The sequence below is a fragment of the Schistocerca cancellata genome, chromosome 12 (genome assembly GCF_023864275.1).
Source record: "Schistocerca cancellata isolate TAMUIC-IGC-003103 chromosome 12, iqSchCanc2.1, whole genome shotgun sequence".
Taxonomy (NCBI): domain Eukaryota; kingdom Metazoa; phylum Arthropoda; class Insecta; order Orthoptera; family Acrididae; genus Schistocerca; species Schistocerca cancellata.
In genome coordinates, this window is record NC_064637.1 from 11,834,911 (window position 1) to 11,856,606 (window position 21,696).

The following is a 21,696-nucleotide window of genomic DNA, read 5'->3' on the forward strand; positions in this document are numbered from 1 at the left end:
AAACCAGCATCTATAGTTCGCAATAAGGGTTCCAGAAACAGCACGTAGAGCGACACAGATAATGGACTCTTTGAATGACGCCCTGACACACCGCGATGCGGAAGTAAGACGGCCATTTACCTCAATGGACGCCTGAAAACCAGTGATTAGAGAGCCAAACAGAAGTCGTGCAGCATCGTTAAAACCAACAGTCGTCAATACTCGCATAAGGAATTCATGGTTAACGCGTTCGAAGGCTTGGTGAACGCTTCAATGAAAAGCAAAGCGCTTGGCACGGGAATGGTGGAAGCAATCGAAATTATATCACGACATTCACCAACGGGAGTCAGGAGAGTACGACCCGGAAGACAACTTTGATGGCTCGCGATAATGGTAGGCAACAGCACCGATAGTCGGTTATTTACCGCTCGCGCCACTATTTTATAATCATGATTGAAGAGGGTTATCGGGCGTACCTGATCCACACGCAAACGACCTGGCTTTTTGGGTATGAGAACGATTTTAGCAACGTTAAAGCTGGGAGAGAGAAGGCTTCGGTGGAATACTTCATTCGCCATGGAAGTTACCGTATCTCCTATCAGGGGCCAAAATCGAATTCTTTGTGGAGGCCATCGGGGCCAGGCGATTTGTGGCAGGGAGAACGGGCCACAATATCAAGTATATCATCGCGATGGAATACAGAGAAAAACCTCTTCCTGGAGATCGGGCGTAACTACACTATCAAACAAGGAGGTGAAATCATCAGACGGCGCACCGTCTGAATGCACTTCAGTATCGACGCGACGAACGCGAGCTGTTTCGCGGGGACACACGAGCTCGCTGACCCCGCCTCCCTGCCACCCAGCAACTGCAGACAGACCCACGACACTGTCTGGCCTGCGTCGCGTCACTGCAGTCTACGATGTCAGGGAGCTTCAACTGAAACTCATTTCTGTCACCGATAACAGTACAACAGTTTCATTAGTTTCGTAATGGAGAAAAATAAAAGGTATTCGTACGATGCGAGCTGCAAATCTGAAGTAATAGCACACGCAGAAGAAGATGCAAACAGAGCAGCTGATCTACATTTCGGCCCTCCGCCAACAGAAAAACAAAATCGCGATTGGCGGACTAGCAAAGAAGAACTGAAAAAAAAACAAAAAAACGAGGAAGAGCTTATGTGGAAATACACGACCCAAGCAAAATGGATAAAACTGGGAGATGACGTACTGAAATGGATTCGAGGACGCCGTGAAATGGCATCAGAATGATTCAAATACACGCCCGTAACCTTGCGCTACAGTGGAACTTGAGAGACTTTGAGGGAGTAATTCTTTCGTGATACAAGTTTATAGGGCGTTATGGTCTTGGCATGCGAACTAAAACGACAATATCTCAGAAAACGCCGCAAGAGTAGAAAGAGAAAATATTATCTTTGCATCGCTTTATTATTCAAAATCGAAAAAAAACCAGTGCGAAACTAAGCCAGATAGCAAACATGGACGAAAATCCTCTAACATCTGATGTGCTGAGTAGCGGAACTATTGCCATGAAAGGCGCTAATGATCATTTTCCAGCGCAAAACAGTGCCACCGAAACGTTGTGAAATAGGGCCGGTGTTGTTGACGTACATGACAAGGACTGCACAGCCGGCCGGAGTGGCCGCGCGGTTCTAGGCGCTACAGTCTGGAACCGCGTGACCGCGACGGTCGCAGGTTCCAATCCTGCCTCGGGCATGGATGTGTGTGATGTCCTTAGGTTAGTTAGGTTTAAGTAGTTCTAAGTTCTAGGGGACTGATCACCTCAGAAGTTAATTCGCATAGTGCTCAGAGCCATTTGAACCATTTGAAGGATTACACGGATGAGGCCGGTGTGAAATTGTGGACCAACAGAATGCGGGAGAGAAGGAAAGGTGCTGTATTGAAGAAGAGTTCTCTTCTCGTGCTACTTCAGTTTAGCAGTCATTTGGGAAATTCGGTGAAAGAGAAATTGAGACAGGGAAATACAGAGCTTGCTGTTATTGGGGAAAGACTTTGTTTACAATTGTAACCTCTTAATGTCTCGATAAATAAACCATTTGAAAGAGCTGTAAGATGGCAAGAACTATGCCCCTTACATGAAGTCATTAAAGTTCGCCGAACTCACGTTGAGTGAACAGTAGGGCTGAACAAAAATGACTGACAAGGCACAATGCATCTTGTAGAGGGTATAGTACGGACATATTCGAATAATTAATGTCGGGTGATGGTTTTAAAGTAATTGATGCGACATGAAAACTTTGTGGAAACGAGTCGGTTTACTGGAAGCTACTTTATCCCAAGGAAATATTCACAGCTGACCACGGCCGGGCTGGGGAGCGGCGAAGGGAAGCGACAATAGGCAGCTCAGGGCGGCTCAAGCTCTGAGAAAGCGGTAAAGGGGCGCGGCCTGCAGCCGCCTTAAGATGAGTGACAGTGAGGGGGGTGGTTGACCCCATGCTGGTGTACCGGGAAGCAGATGGAGAACTTGTACGACTGTTGACAAATGTCCGCCGTCCCGTTTTCAGGGAAAAGTGCGAGAAAACCGCGCAAAGCTACGGTGGAGTGGTCAACAGAGGACAAAATATGCGTGTTCGTGACTATAGCAACTTCACGCTGAATTCACGGTCCGTGGAGTCTGAAGCAAATCAGGTGAAGAGCGACAGAATGAAATACACCGGCCTCCGATGGGAACGTAGGACCGAGCAATTTGAATTACTCTCCTGGGAGTCAGAATTCCGTAAAAATTGGTGTTTGTGCAGACGCTAACCTTGATGGGTGGCCTAGGAGGAGCTAAATAGCAGAAGTTGAGAGGAAGGGAAATTTTGTGAGAATTTGTTCACTTTCCAGAGCAGGCATTGGTCGGCGCTGGGAAGCGACGCATAATTAACGCGACTTGCGCTGCAATTGGCGTAAGTGGTTTTCCTGGAGGTGAAACCGAGGTGAAGAGCGGACTGGGAGAAGTCTCCGTAGAGGTCTTCCGTTCCCAGCTTGCCTAGAGTGCGGACGTGGCGTTCTTTACTCAGCTTGCCTGAGAAAGAGTAAGCATCTCTGCAGTTTATGACTCAGCAAATGGAACCATTGAGCGTGCATATAGAAAGTTCTCGTTCAGCTATGTACTGAGCAAGATAGCTAGGAGTGAATAGACGAGCGCAGCCTTGCAGCACCACGAGGTCGGCCGACGTCCGCACAACGACGCCGCTCCGCCACGCTGTATTCGGTGATATTGCGCCCGCTCCAGCCACTGATTAATTTGTCGGATCACGTCGGCAAAGTTTCCACGGGGGTTTCGTGGGCCGTGTATTGTAGAATTCTTCTCGCACTACGCATTACACCTGGGTCAGTCGATAGGAATTACTTTTGATTTATCGTGCTTTACTCCACGCAAACGCAATTTATTACCTCTGCCTGTTAGGAGAGTCATGTAATGTGATGATTGAAGGTCGTGAGTTAAAATAAATCTGTGCTAATCGAATGCAACTGTTTTCAATCAAGTAGTTGATATCCCAAGACACTTTCTTAATTAATTTTCTGTTCAACATTTGCATCTGGTGTTCAGTAGCTGAATATAACATCAATGTGCACCCCTTTTTAATTAAAAGTGATCAATTGTGAATAAATTAATGTGAACACTGCCACCGCAGTTCAATCAGGAGTCACAGTGCCTTATTACTTTCTTTGCGTTTTCCGACATTGCGGCAGTTTTCCACTCTCTGTTGATCTGTTAGTCAATTACCTGGGGTGAAAACACGCCAAAACCAGATAAGTGACGGGAGGGGTGTTACAGAGTGTATGAGAGAGGAATGGAAAAAATGGATGATGGGTGAAGCCCAGCATGTATTCATGCCGAAGAGAGCTTCAAAACGACCTACAATAGAACAAGTGTGTCAGTGAGTAAAACAGGTGTGGTCTAGAGTGAGAGGTTAAATCACTGAACAAGTGCGACGTAAGTAACGCTCTCGATGGCAGTGAAGGCCATCTTATATGTGAAGAGAACAACGACGACAACGAAGAGAAAGAGGAAGGAGGAAGTTCAGATGACGATTTTCAGGGATTTTAAAGGTCAGTTCGGTTTTGTACACTAAAAAATTTTTAAATCTAGATTTGCAGTCACTAAAAATATTATAAAATGTTACTATTTTTTTAAAAAATGTTTAAAAACTAAGGTGCATCTTATAGCCTGTAGTGTCTTATATTCCGTGAAATACATTATGATGTGCAGTAGGTCACTCTACTGTCCACAGGCAGGGGTAGCCGCCCCACAGGCGGCACCACCGGCTACTCACGTCGTGGACGCCGAGCGTGGCGACGTAGGTGGCGAAGCCCTCGTTAAGCCACAGGTCGGTCCACCAGCGCATGGTGACCAGGTTGCCGAACCACTGGTGGGCCAGCTCGTGCGCGATCACCGACGCCACGTCGCGCTTCGCCAGCACCGAAGACACCGCGTTGTCGAACAGCAGCAGGCGCTCCCTGCAAGCACAAAAGCTTTCACTTTGGTCACCCCTGCACGCCACATCCGCGGCCAAGGCCTGTCTCGATGGGAGCCACGTCACACTCCGCAGCCTCTCACACAAACATATATTTTACGATGGTAAAAAAGTCGTGCAAATGCTCAGTAACAGTGATGTCGATGATGACAGGGGCTCGCGACAACTGCACGACGAGCAATTTTGAATGGATAACGGTTTTCAGAGGATGTACAAACCGCAGGATCTACAGTGTTACACTCTCGTACAGGGGGACTGCTTCAAGAACATTTGCGCACACAGATACCCAAGGAGTGGAAGGAGACATATACATCTATATACATACTCCGAAATCCACCATGCGGTATGTGGCGTAGGGCACCTCGTACCACAACGAGCATCTTCTCTCCCTGTTCCACTCCCAAACAGAACGAGGGAAAAAGACTGCCTCTGTACGAGCCCTAATCTCTCTTATGTTTGTGGTCTTTCCGCGAAATGTAAGTTGGCGGCAGTAAAATTGTACTGCAGTCAGCCTCAAATGCTGGCTCTCTAAATTTCCTCAGTAGCGATTCACGAAAACAACACCACCATTCCTCCAGAGACTCCCACCCGAGTTCCTCAAGCATTTCCGTAACACTCGCGTGGTGGTCAAACCTACCAGTAACAAATCTAGCAGCCCGCCCTCTGAATTGCTTCTATGTCCTCCCTCAGTCCGACCTGATAGGGATCCCAAACGCTCCAGCAGTACTCAAGAATAGGTCGTATTAGTGTTTCATAAGCGGTCTCCTTTACAGATGAAGCACATCTTCCCAAAATTCTACCAATGAACCGAAGACGACTATCTGCCTTCCCCACAACTGCCATTACATGCTTGTCCCACTTCATATCGCTCTGCAATGTTACGCCCAAATATTTAATAGACGTGACTGTGTCAATATATCTAGAGTTAGCCGCCATTCTTTACACGAATCACAAATCCTGTCCAATTCATCTTGTATCCTCCTACAGTCACTCAACGACGACACCTTCCTGTACACCACAGCATCATCAGCAAACAGGCACACATTGGTATCCACCCTATCCAAAAGATCATTTATGTAGATAGAAAACAACAGCGGACCTACCACACTTCCCTGGGGCATTCCAGATGATACCCTCACCTCCGACTAACACTCACCGTCGAGGACAATGTACTGGGTTCTATTACTTAAGAAGTTTTCGAGCCACTCACATACTTGGCAACCAATCCCATATGCTCGTACCTTGGTTAGGAGTCTGCAGTGGGGCACTACATCAGCATATTGTTTGATCTTTAACAAAAATGTGACAACAGGTAAGCAGAGTGGAAAGAATTTAAAAAATGAGATGTTTCAAACAATGGAAAATCCAGGATGGAGTGTAACAATACTATGAAAAGCCAAGTTGCTACTCGCCATATAGCGGAAGTGCCGAGTCCTTCCTTTTGCCCTCTCCCCTGCCCTGCAGCACTTTACTGTCCGCCACGCCCACCACACTATCCCTCCCCCCTCCCCCTCCCCCCCACGCCTGAGCTTCCTCCTTGCCCCCACCCAGTCACCACTCCCACCATCAACTGGAGCTGCTGCTCACGGTGTGCTTTCAAATGCCTGAGACTGCAGTCGGGTGTATGCGTACACGTATGTGCGCGCGTGCGTTCGTGTGTGTGTGTGTGTGTGTGTGTGTGTGTGTGTGTGTGTGTGTGTGTGCACCTCTGTTGTTGATGAAGGCCGTAATGGCCGAAAGCTTTATTTGTGACAGTCTTCTGTCGTGCCTGTCTGAGACTCAGCATCTCTGCTGTATGGTGAGTAGCAACTTTGCTTTCCAAAATAACACGTTTCTTGTTTTGTAGGTATTAAAATCCATGGAGAAGAAATAACTTTGAGGTTCGCCGATGACATTGTAATTCTGTCAGAAACACCAAAGGACTTGGAAGAGCAGTTGAACGGAATGGACAGTGTCTTGAAAGGAGGATCTAAGATGAACATCAAGAAAAGCAAAACGAGGATAATAGAATGGAGTCGAATGAAGTCGGGTGATGGTGAGGGAATTAGATTAGGAAATGAGACACTTAAAGTAGTAAATGAGTTTTGCTATTAGGGGAGCAAAGTAACTGATGATGGTCGAAGTAGAGAGGATATAAAATGTAGACTCACAATGGCAAGGAAAGCGTTTCTGAAGAAGAGAAATTTGTTAACATCGAGTATAGATTTAAATGTCAGGTAGTCGTTTCTGAAAGTATTTGTATGGAGTGTAGCCATGTATGGAAGTGAAACGCGGACGATAAATAGTTTAGACAAGAAGAGGATAGAAGCTTTCGAAATGTGGTGGTAGAGAAGAATGCTGAAGATTAGATGGGTAGATCACATAACTAATGAGGAGGTATTGAACAGAATTTGGGAGGAGTTTGTGGCACAACATGACTAGAAGAAGGAATCGGTTGGTAGGACATGTTCTGAGGCATCAAGGGATCACAAATTTAGCATTGGAGGGCAGCGTGGAGGGTAAAAATCGTAGTGGGAGACCAAGAGATGAACACACTAAGCAGATTCAGAAGTATGTAGGTTGCAGTAAGTACTGGGAGATGAAGAAGCTTGCACAGGATAGAGTAGCGTGGAGAGCTGCATCAAGCCAGTCTCAGGACTGAAGACCAAAACAATAACAAATCAAAAAATATTACTGCCAAAGTTGAACTGTTATCGAATAAGAGGAACAGCTCACAATTGTCACAGCTCTTACTCGAAAAACCGACGGCAAAACGCCGTTTCCCACAGTACTGAGAACGGCTACGACGTGCGGTCCCAGTGGGGCACAGTTAAATGGTGGGTGCCCCAGGGGTCGGTGGTGGGCCATTCCTGGTTGTTATGCATACGATGCGTCATCCACTATTAAAGGTGACTCTAAAATATTTCTGTTTGCTGATGACGTGAGCTTCGTAGTGAAGGATGTTGCGTGCAATACTGACACAGTATCAAATAATATAGTTCGTGACAAAAATACGTGGTTTATTGAAAATAAATTGATGTTAAATCACAGTAAGTCTCCTTTTTACAGTTTCTAACACACTGTTCAACAAAAACTGACAGTTTGATTACACGGAATGGGCATAAATTAATGAGACTGAACAGTTCAAGTTCCTAGGCGTTGAGACAGACAGTAAGATGTAATCGAAAGCTCACGTTTAGCATCTTCTTCAAAAACTACACGCTGCTTTGTCTACTATTACATAAAATGATAGTTCGACACCAAAAGTAGTATTCTGTCCAGCAACCCGTGGAAAAATTAAGACAGTAAGCTAACTCATGTGTCGTATTATTGACTATGTGTATTTAACTTATGGCTTGTCGCCTGCATAGCATTCATATACGTTTCGTTTTCTCTATTATCACTCTCCTGTCACAACTTCATGCACTGACTCACTCCATGACCACAGGGACGTGCTCCTCCTGAGTTTGATCCTACAGAGCATGACACACAATACAAAGAAATAAAAAGTTAAGACACTATTTAACTACTATATGCTGTATGTCAAGAACACTTAACGTTTAACGTCCTACATCAACATCTACATACATACTCCGCTAGCCACCAAGTGGTGTGTGGCGGAGGGCACAATTCGCGCCAAAGTCATATTCCCCCCTTCTGTACCACTCGCGGATCGCGCGAGGGAAAAACGACTGTCTGAACGCCTCAGTACGAGCTCTTATTTCCCTTATCTTTGAATGATGATCATTACGCGATTTGAAAGTTGGTGGTAATAATATATGCTCTACATACTCGGTGAAGATTGGATTTCGGAATTTAGTGAGCAGCCCCTTCTGTTTAGCGCGTCGTCTATCTGAAAGTGTGTTACACTTCACACTTTCTATGAGATTTGTAACGCTCTCGCGATGGGTAAGTGTACCAGTCACGAATTTTGCCGCTCTTCTTTGGACCTTCTCAATTTCTTGATCAGACCCAACTGGTAAGGGTACCATATAGATGAACAATACTCTAAGACGGGACGAACTAACGTATTGTAAGCTATTTCCTTTGTTGAAGGACTGCATCGCTTCAGGATTCTACCAATAAACCGCAATCTAGAGTTCGCCTTACCCGTTACTTGTGTAATCTAATCATTCCATTTGAGATTATTTCGAATGGTCACACCCAGATACATGACTGATTTTACCGCTTCCAAAGACTGATCATTTATTTTGTACTCAAACATTAATGGGGATTTTCGCCTTGTTATACGCAGTAGGTTACACTTACTAATATTGAGAGATAACTGCCAGTCATTACACCACGCATTTACTTTCTGCAAATCCTCATTGATTTGTTCACAACTTTCGTGTGATACTACTTTCCTGTAGACTACAGCATCATCGGCAAGCAGTCTAACGCCGCTGTCAGTACCATCAACCAGATCGTATACGTAAAGCGTAAAAAGCAGAAGGCCTAATACGCTGCCCTGGGGCACAACTGAAGTTACTCTTGTTTCTGTTGAAGTTACTCCGTTCAGGACGACATACTGCTACCTGTCTGTTAGAAAACTTTTTTGAAGCAAGCGACAGTGCGGAAATGAGTCGAAAGCTTTCGGAAGTCGAGAAATATGGCATCAACCTGGGAGCCGGTATCTAGAGCCTGTTGTATATCATGCACAAAGAGGGCCAGCTGTGTCTCGCATGACCGCTGTTTCCTGAAACCGTGCTGGTTTCTGCAGATGAGCTTCTCAGAGTCTAGAGAGGTCATTATGTCCGAACACAAAATATGTTTCATGATTCTACAACAAATCGATTTCAGTGAAATTGGCCGGTAATTATGTGCATCCGATTTTCTACCCTTTTTATAGATTGCTATGACCTGGGCCTTCTTCCAGTACCGTGGAACTTTCCGCCGTTCCAATGATCTCTGATAGATGACGGATAAGAACGGTGCTATATTTGTAGCATAGTCAACATAAAATCTTACGGGGATACCGTCTGGGCCAGATGCCTTTCTGGCGTCTAAGGATCTTGACTGTTTTACAATCCCAGATACACTAAACTCTATGTCAGCCATCCTTTCGTTTGTTTGATAATTGAAAGGGGGAATGGTGCTGCAGTTCTGTATCGTAAATGAGTTTTTGAAAAATAGGTTTAGAATTTCGGCCTTGTGTTCATCATTATCCGTTACATTAGCCGTACTATAAGCAAGAGAAGGTATTGAATTGTTTGTGGTGTTCATAGATTTTACGTACGGCCAGAATTTTTTGGGGTTATTTTTAGAATCTGCAGATAAAATATTGCTTTCAAATTCGTTAAAAGAATCTCTCATTGAACTTTTGACAGGTGCTTTAATTTCGCATAATTTCTGTTTGTGAGGCCAGATGACCTTGACGGCCACAGGTCCATATGACCTTTGTGTAGACATGTTGTAAGATGTCAGGCAAATCCAACACCTTCCATGAAAACCCTGACATGATAGCAAATCCGGCAGTATGTCACATAGCTCCTAATAAATCCTGACATTAAATTAACCAAAGTAATACGAGTAACGAGTGAGCAAATGGAATACCACAGACTAACACAAGAACGCCTGAATGCATGCCATACCTTCCCACCGTGAAACAGACGCAGTTCCGAGGGGACAAACGAGAACAGAAGCCGAGAGCAGAACCGTGTTAAGCTAGGAGGCCCTACGATAAGGGACGGACACCCACATCGCTGGCCGATCGCCGGGAGGTCCACCCCCCAGCCGATGTTAAAAGATAGAGCACTCCAGAAGAACAGTAGAGATCTTACGATAACACTAAAAGGGCCAACCCAGCTGCAAGTTTTAGCGTGAGACTATACGCGTCTCTGTTGTGTAGCAAACATTAAAAACATTGCCCCCACCACGAAAAGTATAACGTTTCTCACTGGATAGACAGTATTTTTGTAGGCGGTTAAGGTTAACATTTAGACGCTGATTGGTCAGTTGAAAACACAGCCAGATAGCTCTTCTAAAACCAACTTTGGTAAATTGTAGTAAGGAGAAGCGAGGAGAGAGTTGCTTCCAAGACGGCGAGGTGCGTGGAGCTGCGCCGCCCGCCGCCCCCTGACGCTGCGTAAACACTGACAAGGTAATGAACGCACGCGATGCCGCATAAGAGCGCATAAGGGTTCACTCAGAACTGCAGAATTCTCATCTGTTACATCCCATTTTTACGTAATACTAGGGTCGATCGTCAATGAAACTTCGTGGTATTCACATTTGCTACTTGAAGTTAAAATCGGAAACACGATGATTTTTCTGTTATATAATTATTGAGAAGCCACATCAGCCGCTGTAATTTACGACAAGTTAAATAAGAAATTAAAGATAATTGAGGGTCGCTGTAGACCATTTTTGATAGTTTTCTCTTTTATGAAACTTAATTTATACCTAGATTATAGATGTGATATGGCATAGGTCATCCTTCGATCCATTGTAGAACTTGGAATCCCATTCAGGGAATATTCGTTCACATTTTTGTTGAACGCAGTTGGTTTTTATCTTCCTGTATTAAAATATTTCCTTTTCTCAGTAATGCAATTTATAAACAATGCTTTGTGAGTAGAATAAAAACTCCAATGGTAAACTTAACTGCTTTTTCGATATTATTTTACCAGCTAACTAAAAATAGGAAAGCCTTGAACCCCTTCCCCTAAATTTAGTTAGTATTAAGATTCTTTTACAGGGAATGCAGTGGAGCTGATGCTGAAATCATTAAGTAGTTATTTATATCATCGATAGTCTCAATGAACTCTTCTGAACTCTGCATGTCATGTGTGGTCTGGCGTCTCCTTACCAGCAACAGGTCCCAGGTTCGAACTAGTCAATTCCCTAAAAAACACACCCAGAGCGTCGTTGCGTGAAAGTGGTAGGGAGACACGACTTAGAACAGACAGACACCACGCAGAATGTTTGAATGTGATACCACATACTTGTGGACATGTCTCAAGCGCTTGTCGACTCCATGTAACACAGAATCGATATTGCTGCTGCATTGCATTCCAGGTGTGGGCCAACACCGTATTAAGCAGGTGAGAAGAGTTTGACAGAGCACTGGAAGACCTGAGTCGAAACAAGACCCCAGGAGTAGACAACATTCCATTAGAACTACTGACGGCCTTGGGAGAGCCATGCCTAACAAAACTCTACAATATGGTGAGCAAGATGTATGAGACAGGCGAAATACCCTCAGACTTCAAGAAGAATATAATAATTCCAATCCCTAAGAAAGCAGGTGTTGACAGATGTGAAAATTACCGAACAATCAGTTTAATAAGCCACAGCTGCAAAATACTAACGCGAATTCTTTACAGACGACTGGAAAAACTAGTAGAAGCCAACCTTGGGGAAGATCAGTTTGGGTTCCGTAGAAATATTGGAACACGTGAGACAATACAGACCCTACGACTTATCTTAGAAGAAATATTAAGGAAAGGCAAATCTAGCATTTGTAGACTTAGAGAAAGATTTTGACAATGTCGACTGGAATACTCTCTTTCAAATTCTAAAGGTGGCAGGGGTAAAATACAGGGAGCGAAAGGCTATTTACAATTTGTACCGAAACCAGATGGCAATTATAAGAGTCGAGGGGCATCAAAGGGAAGCAGCGGTTGGGAAGGGAGTGAGACAGGGTTGTAGCCTCTCCCGGATGTTATTCAATCTGTAGATTGAGCAAGCAGTAAAGGAAAGAAAAGAAAAATTCGGAGTAGGTATTAAAATCCACGGAGAAGAAATAAAAACTTTGAGGTTCGCCAATGACATTGTAATTCTGTCAGAGACAGCAAAGGACTTGGAAGAGCAGTTAAATGGAATGGACAGTGTTTTGAAAGGAGGATATAAGATGAACATCAAAAAAATCAACACGAGGGTTATGGAATGTAGTCGAATCAAGTCGGGTGATGCTGAGGGAATTAGATTAGGAAATGAGACACTTAAAGTAGTAAAGGAGTTTTTTTATTTGGGGAGCAAAATAACTGATGATGGTCGAAGTAGAGAGGATATAAAATGTAGACTGGCAATGGCAAGGAAAGCGGTTCTGAAGAAGAGAAATTTGTTAACATCGAATATAGATTTAAGTGTCAGGGAGTCGTTTCTGAAAGTATTTGTATGGAGTGTAGCCATGTATGGAAGTGAAACATGGACGATAAATAGTTTGGACAAGAAGAGAATAGAAGCTTTCGAAATGTGGTGCTACAGAAGAATGCTGAAGATTAGATGGGTAGATCACGTAACTAATGAGGAGGTATTGAATAGAATTGTGGAGAAGAGGAGTTTGTGGCACAACTTGACAAGAAGAAGTGACCGGTTGGTAGGACATGTTCTGAGGCATCAAGGGATCACAAATTTAGCATTGGAGGGCAGCGTGGAGGGTAAAAATCATAGAGGGAGACCAAGAGATGAATACACTAAGCAGATTCATAAGGATGTAGGTTGCAGTAAGTACTCGGAGATGAAGTAGCTTGCACAGGATAGAGTAGCACGGAGAGCTGCATCAAACCAGTCTCAGGACTGAAGACCACAACAACAACAACAACAACAACAACGTCAAGGCTTGCCAGTGTATTGCTTGTCCTGCAGTGTCAGCTCATTGAGGATGTATGATTAGACTAAGGGAGGCCCTGAAGACAAAAATGCTCGTAGGTGAAACGTAGTGTAGTTCATGGAGGCCAGCCAGGTCACTGGCTCCTCCCGCGAGCTCACCTGTAGGTGACGAGCCCCCAGTTCTCCATGGCCCCGGCGGCGAAATCCGGGATGGCGACCATGTCCAGCTTGGGCAGCGGGTACAGCACCTGGAAGAAGCGCTCGTAGAAGGCGAGGACGCCGGGGCCCACGACGGTGGCGTAGCCCGCCTGCTGCAGCGCCTCGCGGCGCGCCCACACGCGGAACAGCGTCGTGTTGTCGCCCGTGGCCGAGTCCACGTGCTCCAGGTCCGACACCACGAACGCCACCAGGTAGGTCGACATGCGCAGCGACTGCTGGAAGTGGTCCACCGTCCACTCGGGCCGCTCCTTCCTGCCGGCGCCGCACAAACAGCTCACTCAGTTTGGATTCCACAAGCGCTGCTCGATTTACACACACACACTCACCCAACATACCGACAGAAAAAAAGTGCAACACCAAAAAATAATTCATCTAGTGTAATGAAATTTCCGGAATGCGTTTCTCTAGATAACATATGTAACTGACGATCATTATTAGAGCACAGGTTAATGTAAGCGCGAAACAACTCTTTGAAACTGTGTAACGCAGGTGTAACCACCAGAATGTTGAGTGCAAGTATGCAAAGATGCATGCATTGTGTTGTATGAGGGCTATGCCGAAATTTTTAGCAGAATGTGTGAAAAAAATTTATTTGCAAAAAAACGTTTACAACTTTTCAAAATGCTCTCCATTAGCATGTATACATTCTTCCACTCTCTGAAACCACTTAGTTTCGTGTCAGTGCAAGCTTCTTTTGGGATGTCGCTTAGTGCCCTCTTGTACGCTGCAATGGCCTCTTCATCTGATGAAAACCGCTGCCCTCGATTTTTTCCTTAGCCTTAGGGAACAGAAACAAGTCACAGGGTGCCACGTCAGGTGAATAGGGCGGATGGGGTAACACTCGTACTATTTCCTTCTCCAGAAAGTCCATCGTTCTGGCAGCCCTGTGTGCAGATGCATTGCCGTGATGCGGCAGAAGGTGCCCACTCTTGTACTTTGGATGCTGTGACTTCCATATGGCGATGACTTTTGGAAGACAATCGTTCACGTACCATTCAGCATTGACTGTACGACGTGTTCCAAGGTCACAGAGATGAGATGCCCGATCTTTGTGAAAAAAGTTGCCACCATCTTTTTTCCAGAGCTCCGACTTCGTCGAACTTTTGTGGATGGTTCCGCCCCTGGAAAGCACCACACAGAAGACTGTCTCTTCGTTTCAGGGTCATAATGGTAGACCCACGTTTCATCACCTGTGACGATATTGTAGGTCTCTTGGGACTTCCCTACATTGAATTTTTCGAGCACGAAACGACACCAATCCACTCTCCCCTCCTTTTGGCTTTCTGTCAGGGAATGTGGCACCCAGTGGGCACATCTCTTAGTAAGACCTAAGTGACTATGAACTTCAATGTAGCAAAATGTAAGATGTGGATCTTCTTTGATCATTTTCCTCACAGCATCAATGTTTTCAGGAGTCACAGCTGTTGCTGGCTGACCGGGAAGAGGTTCATCTTCAATTGACTGCCAACCCCTCGATAGCTCGCGAAACCAATTTCCAACTGTGGCCCTAGAAGGGGAAGCTTCGTCAAAAACACGCAGCAAAGAAGAATGACATTCTTCGGCACTTGAACCCTTTTTGTAATCGTAAGAAATCATGGCGCGACAGCTCCGTCCTGCACCGTCTCTGACTCAGCACTGGCTGTGCTTTCTTACCGCACTGAGGGGGGATCACCGCTAGCCACGGGCTGCGCGCGCACCTCCCAAGGTAGACAAACATCGCTCTTTCTAATGAAAACAACCCCAGTGTCCTCCGTCTTACACTTTACAGGCTGCTAAAAACTTTCTGCATAGCCCTCATAGAGGTGCCAGATGCTAGTTTGTGGGACGGAGTCCCCCATCCCAATTGCACTTCACCCGTCAATACGAGTACAGTAGTGCTGCTGTCGTTCGAAACTGCACTCCCGGTAGGTCCAGAGTGTCGAGCACACGTAAGTGTCGGTTGCAAGTCCTCAACCCAACATACGGCCATCAGTGGCAGTGAGGCAGAACCAGCTTTCATCAGAATACTCCACAGACCTCCACTCAAACGCCCAATGATCTCTCTCTTGACACCAGTGAAGCTGCAAATGGTGATCGTTTGGGGTCAGTAGAATGCAGGCTTCAGGGCGTCTGGTTTGGAGCTGTTCTTGAAGTAACTACTTTGTACCAGTTTGCTGTGTCAGTGTGGTGCCAACTGCAGTTCACGTTGCTGCTGCAGGAGCGGTACGATGCGTCAGAACCGTAGACTGAACACGAAGGCCTTCCCTGCTGGTAGTGCCACGTCGCTGTCCATTTCCCAGTCTTCTTGCGACTATACATTCTCGCGATCTCTGCTGCCTGTAACCGTGTTACATTCCTACCAAGTCATTCTGCAATATCACAGAAGGAACAACCAACTTCTCTTAGCTCTGTTACGTGACCTCCTTCAAACTCAACGTGGTGCTAATAATGGCAACTTTGTCACCTAACATTAACTCACACTGCCCAACCTCAAAGATACCTAATGGTCACTACCATTACTGCACACACGATTTACTCACTGTGATCACAGTTTGCATTCCAGAAGGGTTGCTCTACTTACACATTCACTCGTCAAATTTTAAAGCCTTTAAATAAGAAAAGCCAACTCTCTTGTCGCAGGAGTAATACTTGGTCTCATCACAACACCAAACTTAAGCACTGTCAGAGTTGGCTGTCATTCGGACGGGTGACCGTCCGAATTTGACGAGCGCTGTTGGCAGGTGGGTTGCACACAGCCTTTGTGAGGACAATTGAGGAGCTACTTGACTGAGAAGTAGCGGCTCCGGTCATGAAAATTGGCAATCCCCAGGAGAGGAGGGTGCTGACCACATTACATAGATCATGTTGCTCTGGTAGAAAAAAATTATGTTTTACGAAACTGTTTGGTCTACAAGCAACTATTTTCAGTCGTGTTTAACAGACAGAATTTAAAACGTTGTGCTGAAAAACTCGTACAAAGTGGAAGGAGGGAGAATTTTAGTGAAATCAAAAATAGTGTCCCACAGGCTTCAGTTTGGGGCCCATTCCTGTTCCTTATGCGAGCATCTTACAATAAATAATGTCCCAAAAATTTTTTAATATATATATTTTTTAATATATATATATATATATATATATATATATATATATATATATATATATATATATATATACACTCCTGGAAATTGAAATAAGAACACCGTGAATTCATTGTCCCAGGAAGGGGAAACTTTATTGACACATTCCTGGGGTCAGATACATCACATGATCACACTGACAGAACCACAGGCACATAGTCACAGGCAACAGAGCATGCACAATGTCGGCACTAGCACACTGTATATCCACCTTTCGCAGCAATGCAGGCTGCTATTCTCCCATGGACACAATCGTAGAGATGCTGGATGTAGTCCTGTGGAACGGCTTGCCATGCCATTTCCACCTGGCGCCTCAGTTGGACCAGCGTTCGTGCTGGACGTGCAGACCGCGTGAGACGACGCTTCATCCAGTCCCAAACATGGTCAATGGGGGACAGATCCGGAGATCTTGCTGGTCAGGGTAGTTGACTTACACCTTCTAGAGCACGTTGGGTGGCACGGGATACATGCGGACGTGCATTGTCCTGTTGGAACAGCAAGTTCCCTTGCCGGTCTAGGAATGGTAGAACGATGGGTTCGATGACGGTTTAGATGTACTGTGCACTATTCAGTGTCCCCTCGACGATCACCAGTGGTGTACGGCCAGTGTAGGAGATCGCTCCCCACACCATGATGCCGGGTGTTGGCCCTGTGTGCCTCGGTCGTATGCAGTCCTGATTGTGGCGCTCACCTGCACAGCGCCAAACACGCATACGATCATCATTGGCACCAAGGCAGAAGCGACTCTCATCGCTGAAGACGACACGTCTCCATTCGTCCCTCCATTCACGCCTGTCGCGACACCACTGGAGGCGGGCTGCACGATGTTGGGGCGTGAGCGGAAGACGGCCTAACGGTGTGCGGGACCGTAGCCCAGCTTCATGGAGACGATTGCGAATGGTCCTCGCCGATACCCCAGGAGCAACAGTGTCCCTAATTTGCTGGGAAGTGGCGGTGCGGTCCCCTACGGCACTACGTAGGATCCTACGGTCTTGGCGTGCATCCGTGCGTCGCTGCGGTCCGGTCCCAGGTCGACGGGCACGTGCACCTTCCGCCGACCACTGGCGACAACATCGATGTACTGTGGAGACCTCACGCCCCACGTGTTGAGCAATTCGGCGGTACGTCCACCCGGCCTCCCGCATGCCCACTATACGCCCTCGCTCAAAGTCCGTCAACTGCACATACGGTTCACGTCCACGCTGTCGCGGCATGCTACCAGTGTTAAAGACTGCGATGGAGCTCCGTATGCCACGGCAAACTGGCTGACACTGACGGCGGCGGTGCACAAATGCTGCGCAGCTAGCGCCATTCGACGGCCAACACCGCGGTTCCTGGTGTGTCCGCTGTGCCGTGCGTTTGATCATTGCTTGTACAGCCCTCTCGCAGTGTCCGGAGCAAGTATGGTGGGTCTGACACACCGGTGTCAATGTGTTCTTGTTTCCATTTCCAGGAGTGTATATTGAAAAGGAAAATGCTCGCATAAGGAACAGGAATGGGCCCCAAACTGAACCCTGTGGGACACTATTTTTGATTTGACTAAAATTCTCCCTCCTTCCAACTTTGTACGAGTTTTTCAGCACAACGTTTTAAATTATATATATATATACTTTTATATGCGTTAAATTTGGTGTTGTTCTGCACTCGAGTGCAGTTTCGGACCATTCTGACTGATAGCACAACTATAGTGAACTATAAAAATGGCTTCTACGCAAGACACTTGTTGCAAGCAACGTGCTGCAGTTGAATTCTTGTGTGCCAGAAAGAAACCATGGCGAACATCCATAAATGTCTGTGCGAAGTGCACAGTAATGAAGCAGTTGACAAGAGTGCTGTTAGGCGACAGATAAGGAGAGTTCAAGTGTCACGAGGTGCAGTAACTGAGCTCCTCGGTCGGCCATATTCCGCTACGGTCGCAGGTTCGAATCCTGCCTCGGGCATGGATGTGTGTGATGTCCTTAGGTTAGTTAGGTTTAAGTAGTTCTAAGTTCTAGGGGACTTATGACCACAGCAGTTGAGTCCCATAGTGCTCAGAGCCATTTTTCGGCCATATTCGGGAAGTACCGTCGAAGTCGCTGTTCCCGACAGGGTGAATCACGCGTGTGCCACGATTCGTACAGATGAGTCACAACTCGGCAATTGGCTCTCTTTTTTTTCTGTGGGCATTAGAAATGCGTATGTAATGACCCAGACTCTTGGATATTCAACCAGTGGAAAGCAATGCACGCACAAGTGGAGAAGAATGTGAGGGCAAATGAGGTAGCGATTGAGTCAGTGAGGACTGAATTAGGCAGCGAGAAGCTAAAGCAGAGGAGTGGACACAAGGGCTCGGACGCCAAGAAGCTGAGGTCCAGGGTGAGCCGGCCGAGAAAATTTAGAAAACGAAATGCAGAACTTGTCTGACCCCAAAGAGCAGAGGTACCCAGGAGTGGGATCGACTTTTAGGAACCATCTGCACGGTGATGTGGGTTAAGATTCCAGGTACACTCTGCAGCCATTCACCCTGCTGGCTCATCCTTTGCGACCAATCGACGAAAAAAAAATTGTTGGAATGTTGCAGGACACCCAATAATGTTAAAGAGTTGTTTTTAATAGACTATTTTCGTGGTTTAATGCATAGCGTAAGGCCTTCACGTGCAGAAAGTCATTTGGAACATACAATTTCTTTTTTAATTTTTTAATTTTTATCGAAATTACTTTGAACATTATTTTTTTTAATGTATTTTTTTTATTGCTGTCTGTCAAGATCTCTGTTCGCTCTCGGTTTTATTCCTAGCACTCTTTTTCCATTTCAAATCTTTGTTTATGTGATTTTAATTAATTTTGTGTGTTAATTTCGATTTCATTTGTTTCGTTTTATCATCCTGTTTTATCGCCTGTGTTGCAGTATTATTTATTTGTATTCCTCATTCTGCTTGAATCTCATTTTAGTTATAATTCCTTCTTTCGTTCAAATTTTCATCTGCATTATTTCGTCCATAGTGCAATAGGAATCTAGGCTACGTTTTAAATGTTTGTATGGCGATTACCATACGAAAAATGCACATCTTATAACTAAAAACAGATTTCGACACCGTTACACAGTCAATACAAGCAGATTATTTCGTCTTTTGCTTTTTAACCAAGAAATCGGCATTTTAAAATATTTCAATATAATAATGAGGAAAGATAACTAGATGCACATTCACAAAAGTTCCGAGTAGAAAAGGAATGATATAAAAATATGAGACCAAATGAAAAATTTATACGATGGTTAAAATGAAGTGACAAAGGAATAGAAACAAAAAAATTACATTTATCGAATTAACGGAATAAATCAAAGTCCCAAGCCCGGGGCCCCATCTCGCAAGTCATGGGGCAGGATGAGGGGGAGGAGTAACAACCTCATAAAAAAACCTGGGTCCATCTGGCTCCGGATGGTAGCACCAAGTTAGGGCCCCTACCTAGAGTTACAGGCGAAGCCCGGCCAACGGTCTCGAAGGCGGCAGAGGAACGTAGTTTCCCAACGGCAGAGAGAGCGGAACAGACGCTGGAACGTATCAGGTAGCGGTGTTCGGGGCGGAACCAAAGGCGTCCGTGTCCCCATGTCAGGGGCGGCCTCAACACATCTTCAGTCGTATAACTGGAAGGACACGAGCCGTCCCATCAAAATAAAAAAATAAAAATAAAAAAATAAAAAAAATTTGCTCATGAAGTGGATCGCACTATCGAATCGAGATCAGCCCAGGGGGACAATCCCCTGTTGACCAAGGTCGACGCAAGCAGGCATTCGGATTCTGGGGGACCTGCCAAAAAGTGCATAAGGGAAGAGTCGGAGCTCCCAAGAACCTCAAAGAAGATTAAAACTAAAAAGACTTTCAGAATTGGAACCATAAATGTACAGACAATGATGAAGACTGGGGTAAACTTAAACAGGTAATAGATGAGATGAAAGAGAGGAGTATTGGAATATTAGCGATGCCATAAACAAGATACACTGACGAAGCTACAGTGGAGTCAGAAGGCTTCATAATACTGAAGGGGAAGCCAGAAGTTAGAGTGGGAAAGGAAAGACATGCACCTAGACGCTTTGGTACGGGCTTCATAGTAGACAAGAGATACGAGGATGGCATAACTGAAATGAAGAGCAGGTCAGAAAGAATATCAACACTGACATTTCAAGCAGGAAACAAAAAGTATACAATAATAAATGGACATGCACCTACAAATGACAAGAACAGGAAAGACAAGAAAGTTGCAGACAGTTTCTGGGAGTTGCTAGATGATACACTGAAAAAATACCATACAGACATGTACATGTATCTCGTAGGAGATCATAATGCACAGTTTGGAAGAGAGAAGCAACATAAAGTAGTAGTGGGCGAGTACCCCGCACACCAGCGGACAAACAAAAATGGAGAAAGGCTAACTGAATTTTGTCGAGAACTCAAAATGAGATTGACGACAACACACTTCAGGGCCAAACCGTGTAAGAAAAAGACATGGCAAACCCATGCACCCGCCTTGGGAATTCCAAATTGACCACATAGTAATCAACTGGACAAACGCTAAAGAGATTATGAACACAAAGGTAAGGAAGAACACAAGAATAGAATCGGATCACTATCTTCCAAAGCCTGCCGAAGTGGCCGTGCGGTTCTAGGCGCTGCAGTCTGGAACCGCGAGACCGCTATGGTCGCAGGTTAGAATCCTGCCTCGGGCATGGATGTGTGTGATGTCCTTAGGTTAGTTAGGTTTAACTAGTTCTAAGTTCTAGGGGACTGATGACCTCAGAAGTTAAGTCCCATAGTGCTCAGAGCCATTTTCAACTATCTTCCAAAAGTTAAGTGTCTTTGGATTCCAAACAGGGACAGACTGCCACGGACGAATAGAAGAACAGAAAACATAAAGGAGACAGAGACAAATTAAGTCACAATCTAAACAGATATGAAGAAGAAATTGAAACATTCAATGCATGGAACGACATGAAGCGAAATATGGCGAAACAGGCTGAACTATGGGGAAAGGAAGAAAAGAAACGGAAGCACTGGTGATGGAACAAGGAATGTGAGGAAGCGGTAGGGACTCGCAGGAAAGCCTGGAGAGACTGGAGCGGTAAGAAGGACCCGGAAAAATGGGAAGTTTTCTTAGGAGCAAGAAAGGAAGCGGCCCGAACAGTAAGATGGACCAGAAGACAGAAGATGAAGCAGGGACTGGACGAGATTGAGACCAACTTCAGGAAAAACAACAGCAGGCACTTTTTTGGGAAATTCAAAAAGAGTCTGGTTGGATACAAGGGTGGAGAGCTGTTTATAAGAGATAAGAAAGGGGAGCTGGCTGTTAGTGCGAAGGAGATCTGTCGGATTT

General features: G+C 45.4%; 1 protein-coding gene across 2 annotated transcripts in view; it reads right to left on the bottom strand.

Moving 5' to 3' along the window:
- LOC126109625 (aminopeptidase Ey-like) overlaps positions 1-21,696 on the bottom strand; it is a 397,038-nt gene that overhangs the window by 115,604 nt on the left and 259,738 nt on the right. For both annotated transcript variants that reach the window (XM_049914671.1, XM_049914670.1), the window contains exons 5-6: positions 13,175-13,486; positions 4,283-4,466 (exon numbers count right to left, since the gene is read on the bottom strand). In XM_049914671.1, the coding sequence (XP_049770628.1) occupies positions 4,283-4,466; positions 13,175-13,486 (496 nt within the window). The remainder of the gene's footprint in view (positions 1-4,282; positions 4,467-13,174; positions 13,487-21,696) is intronic.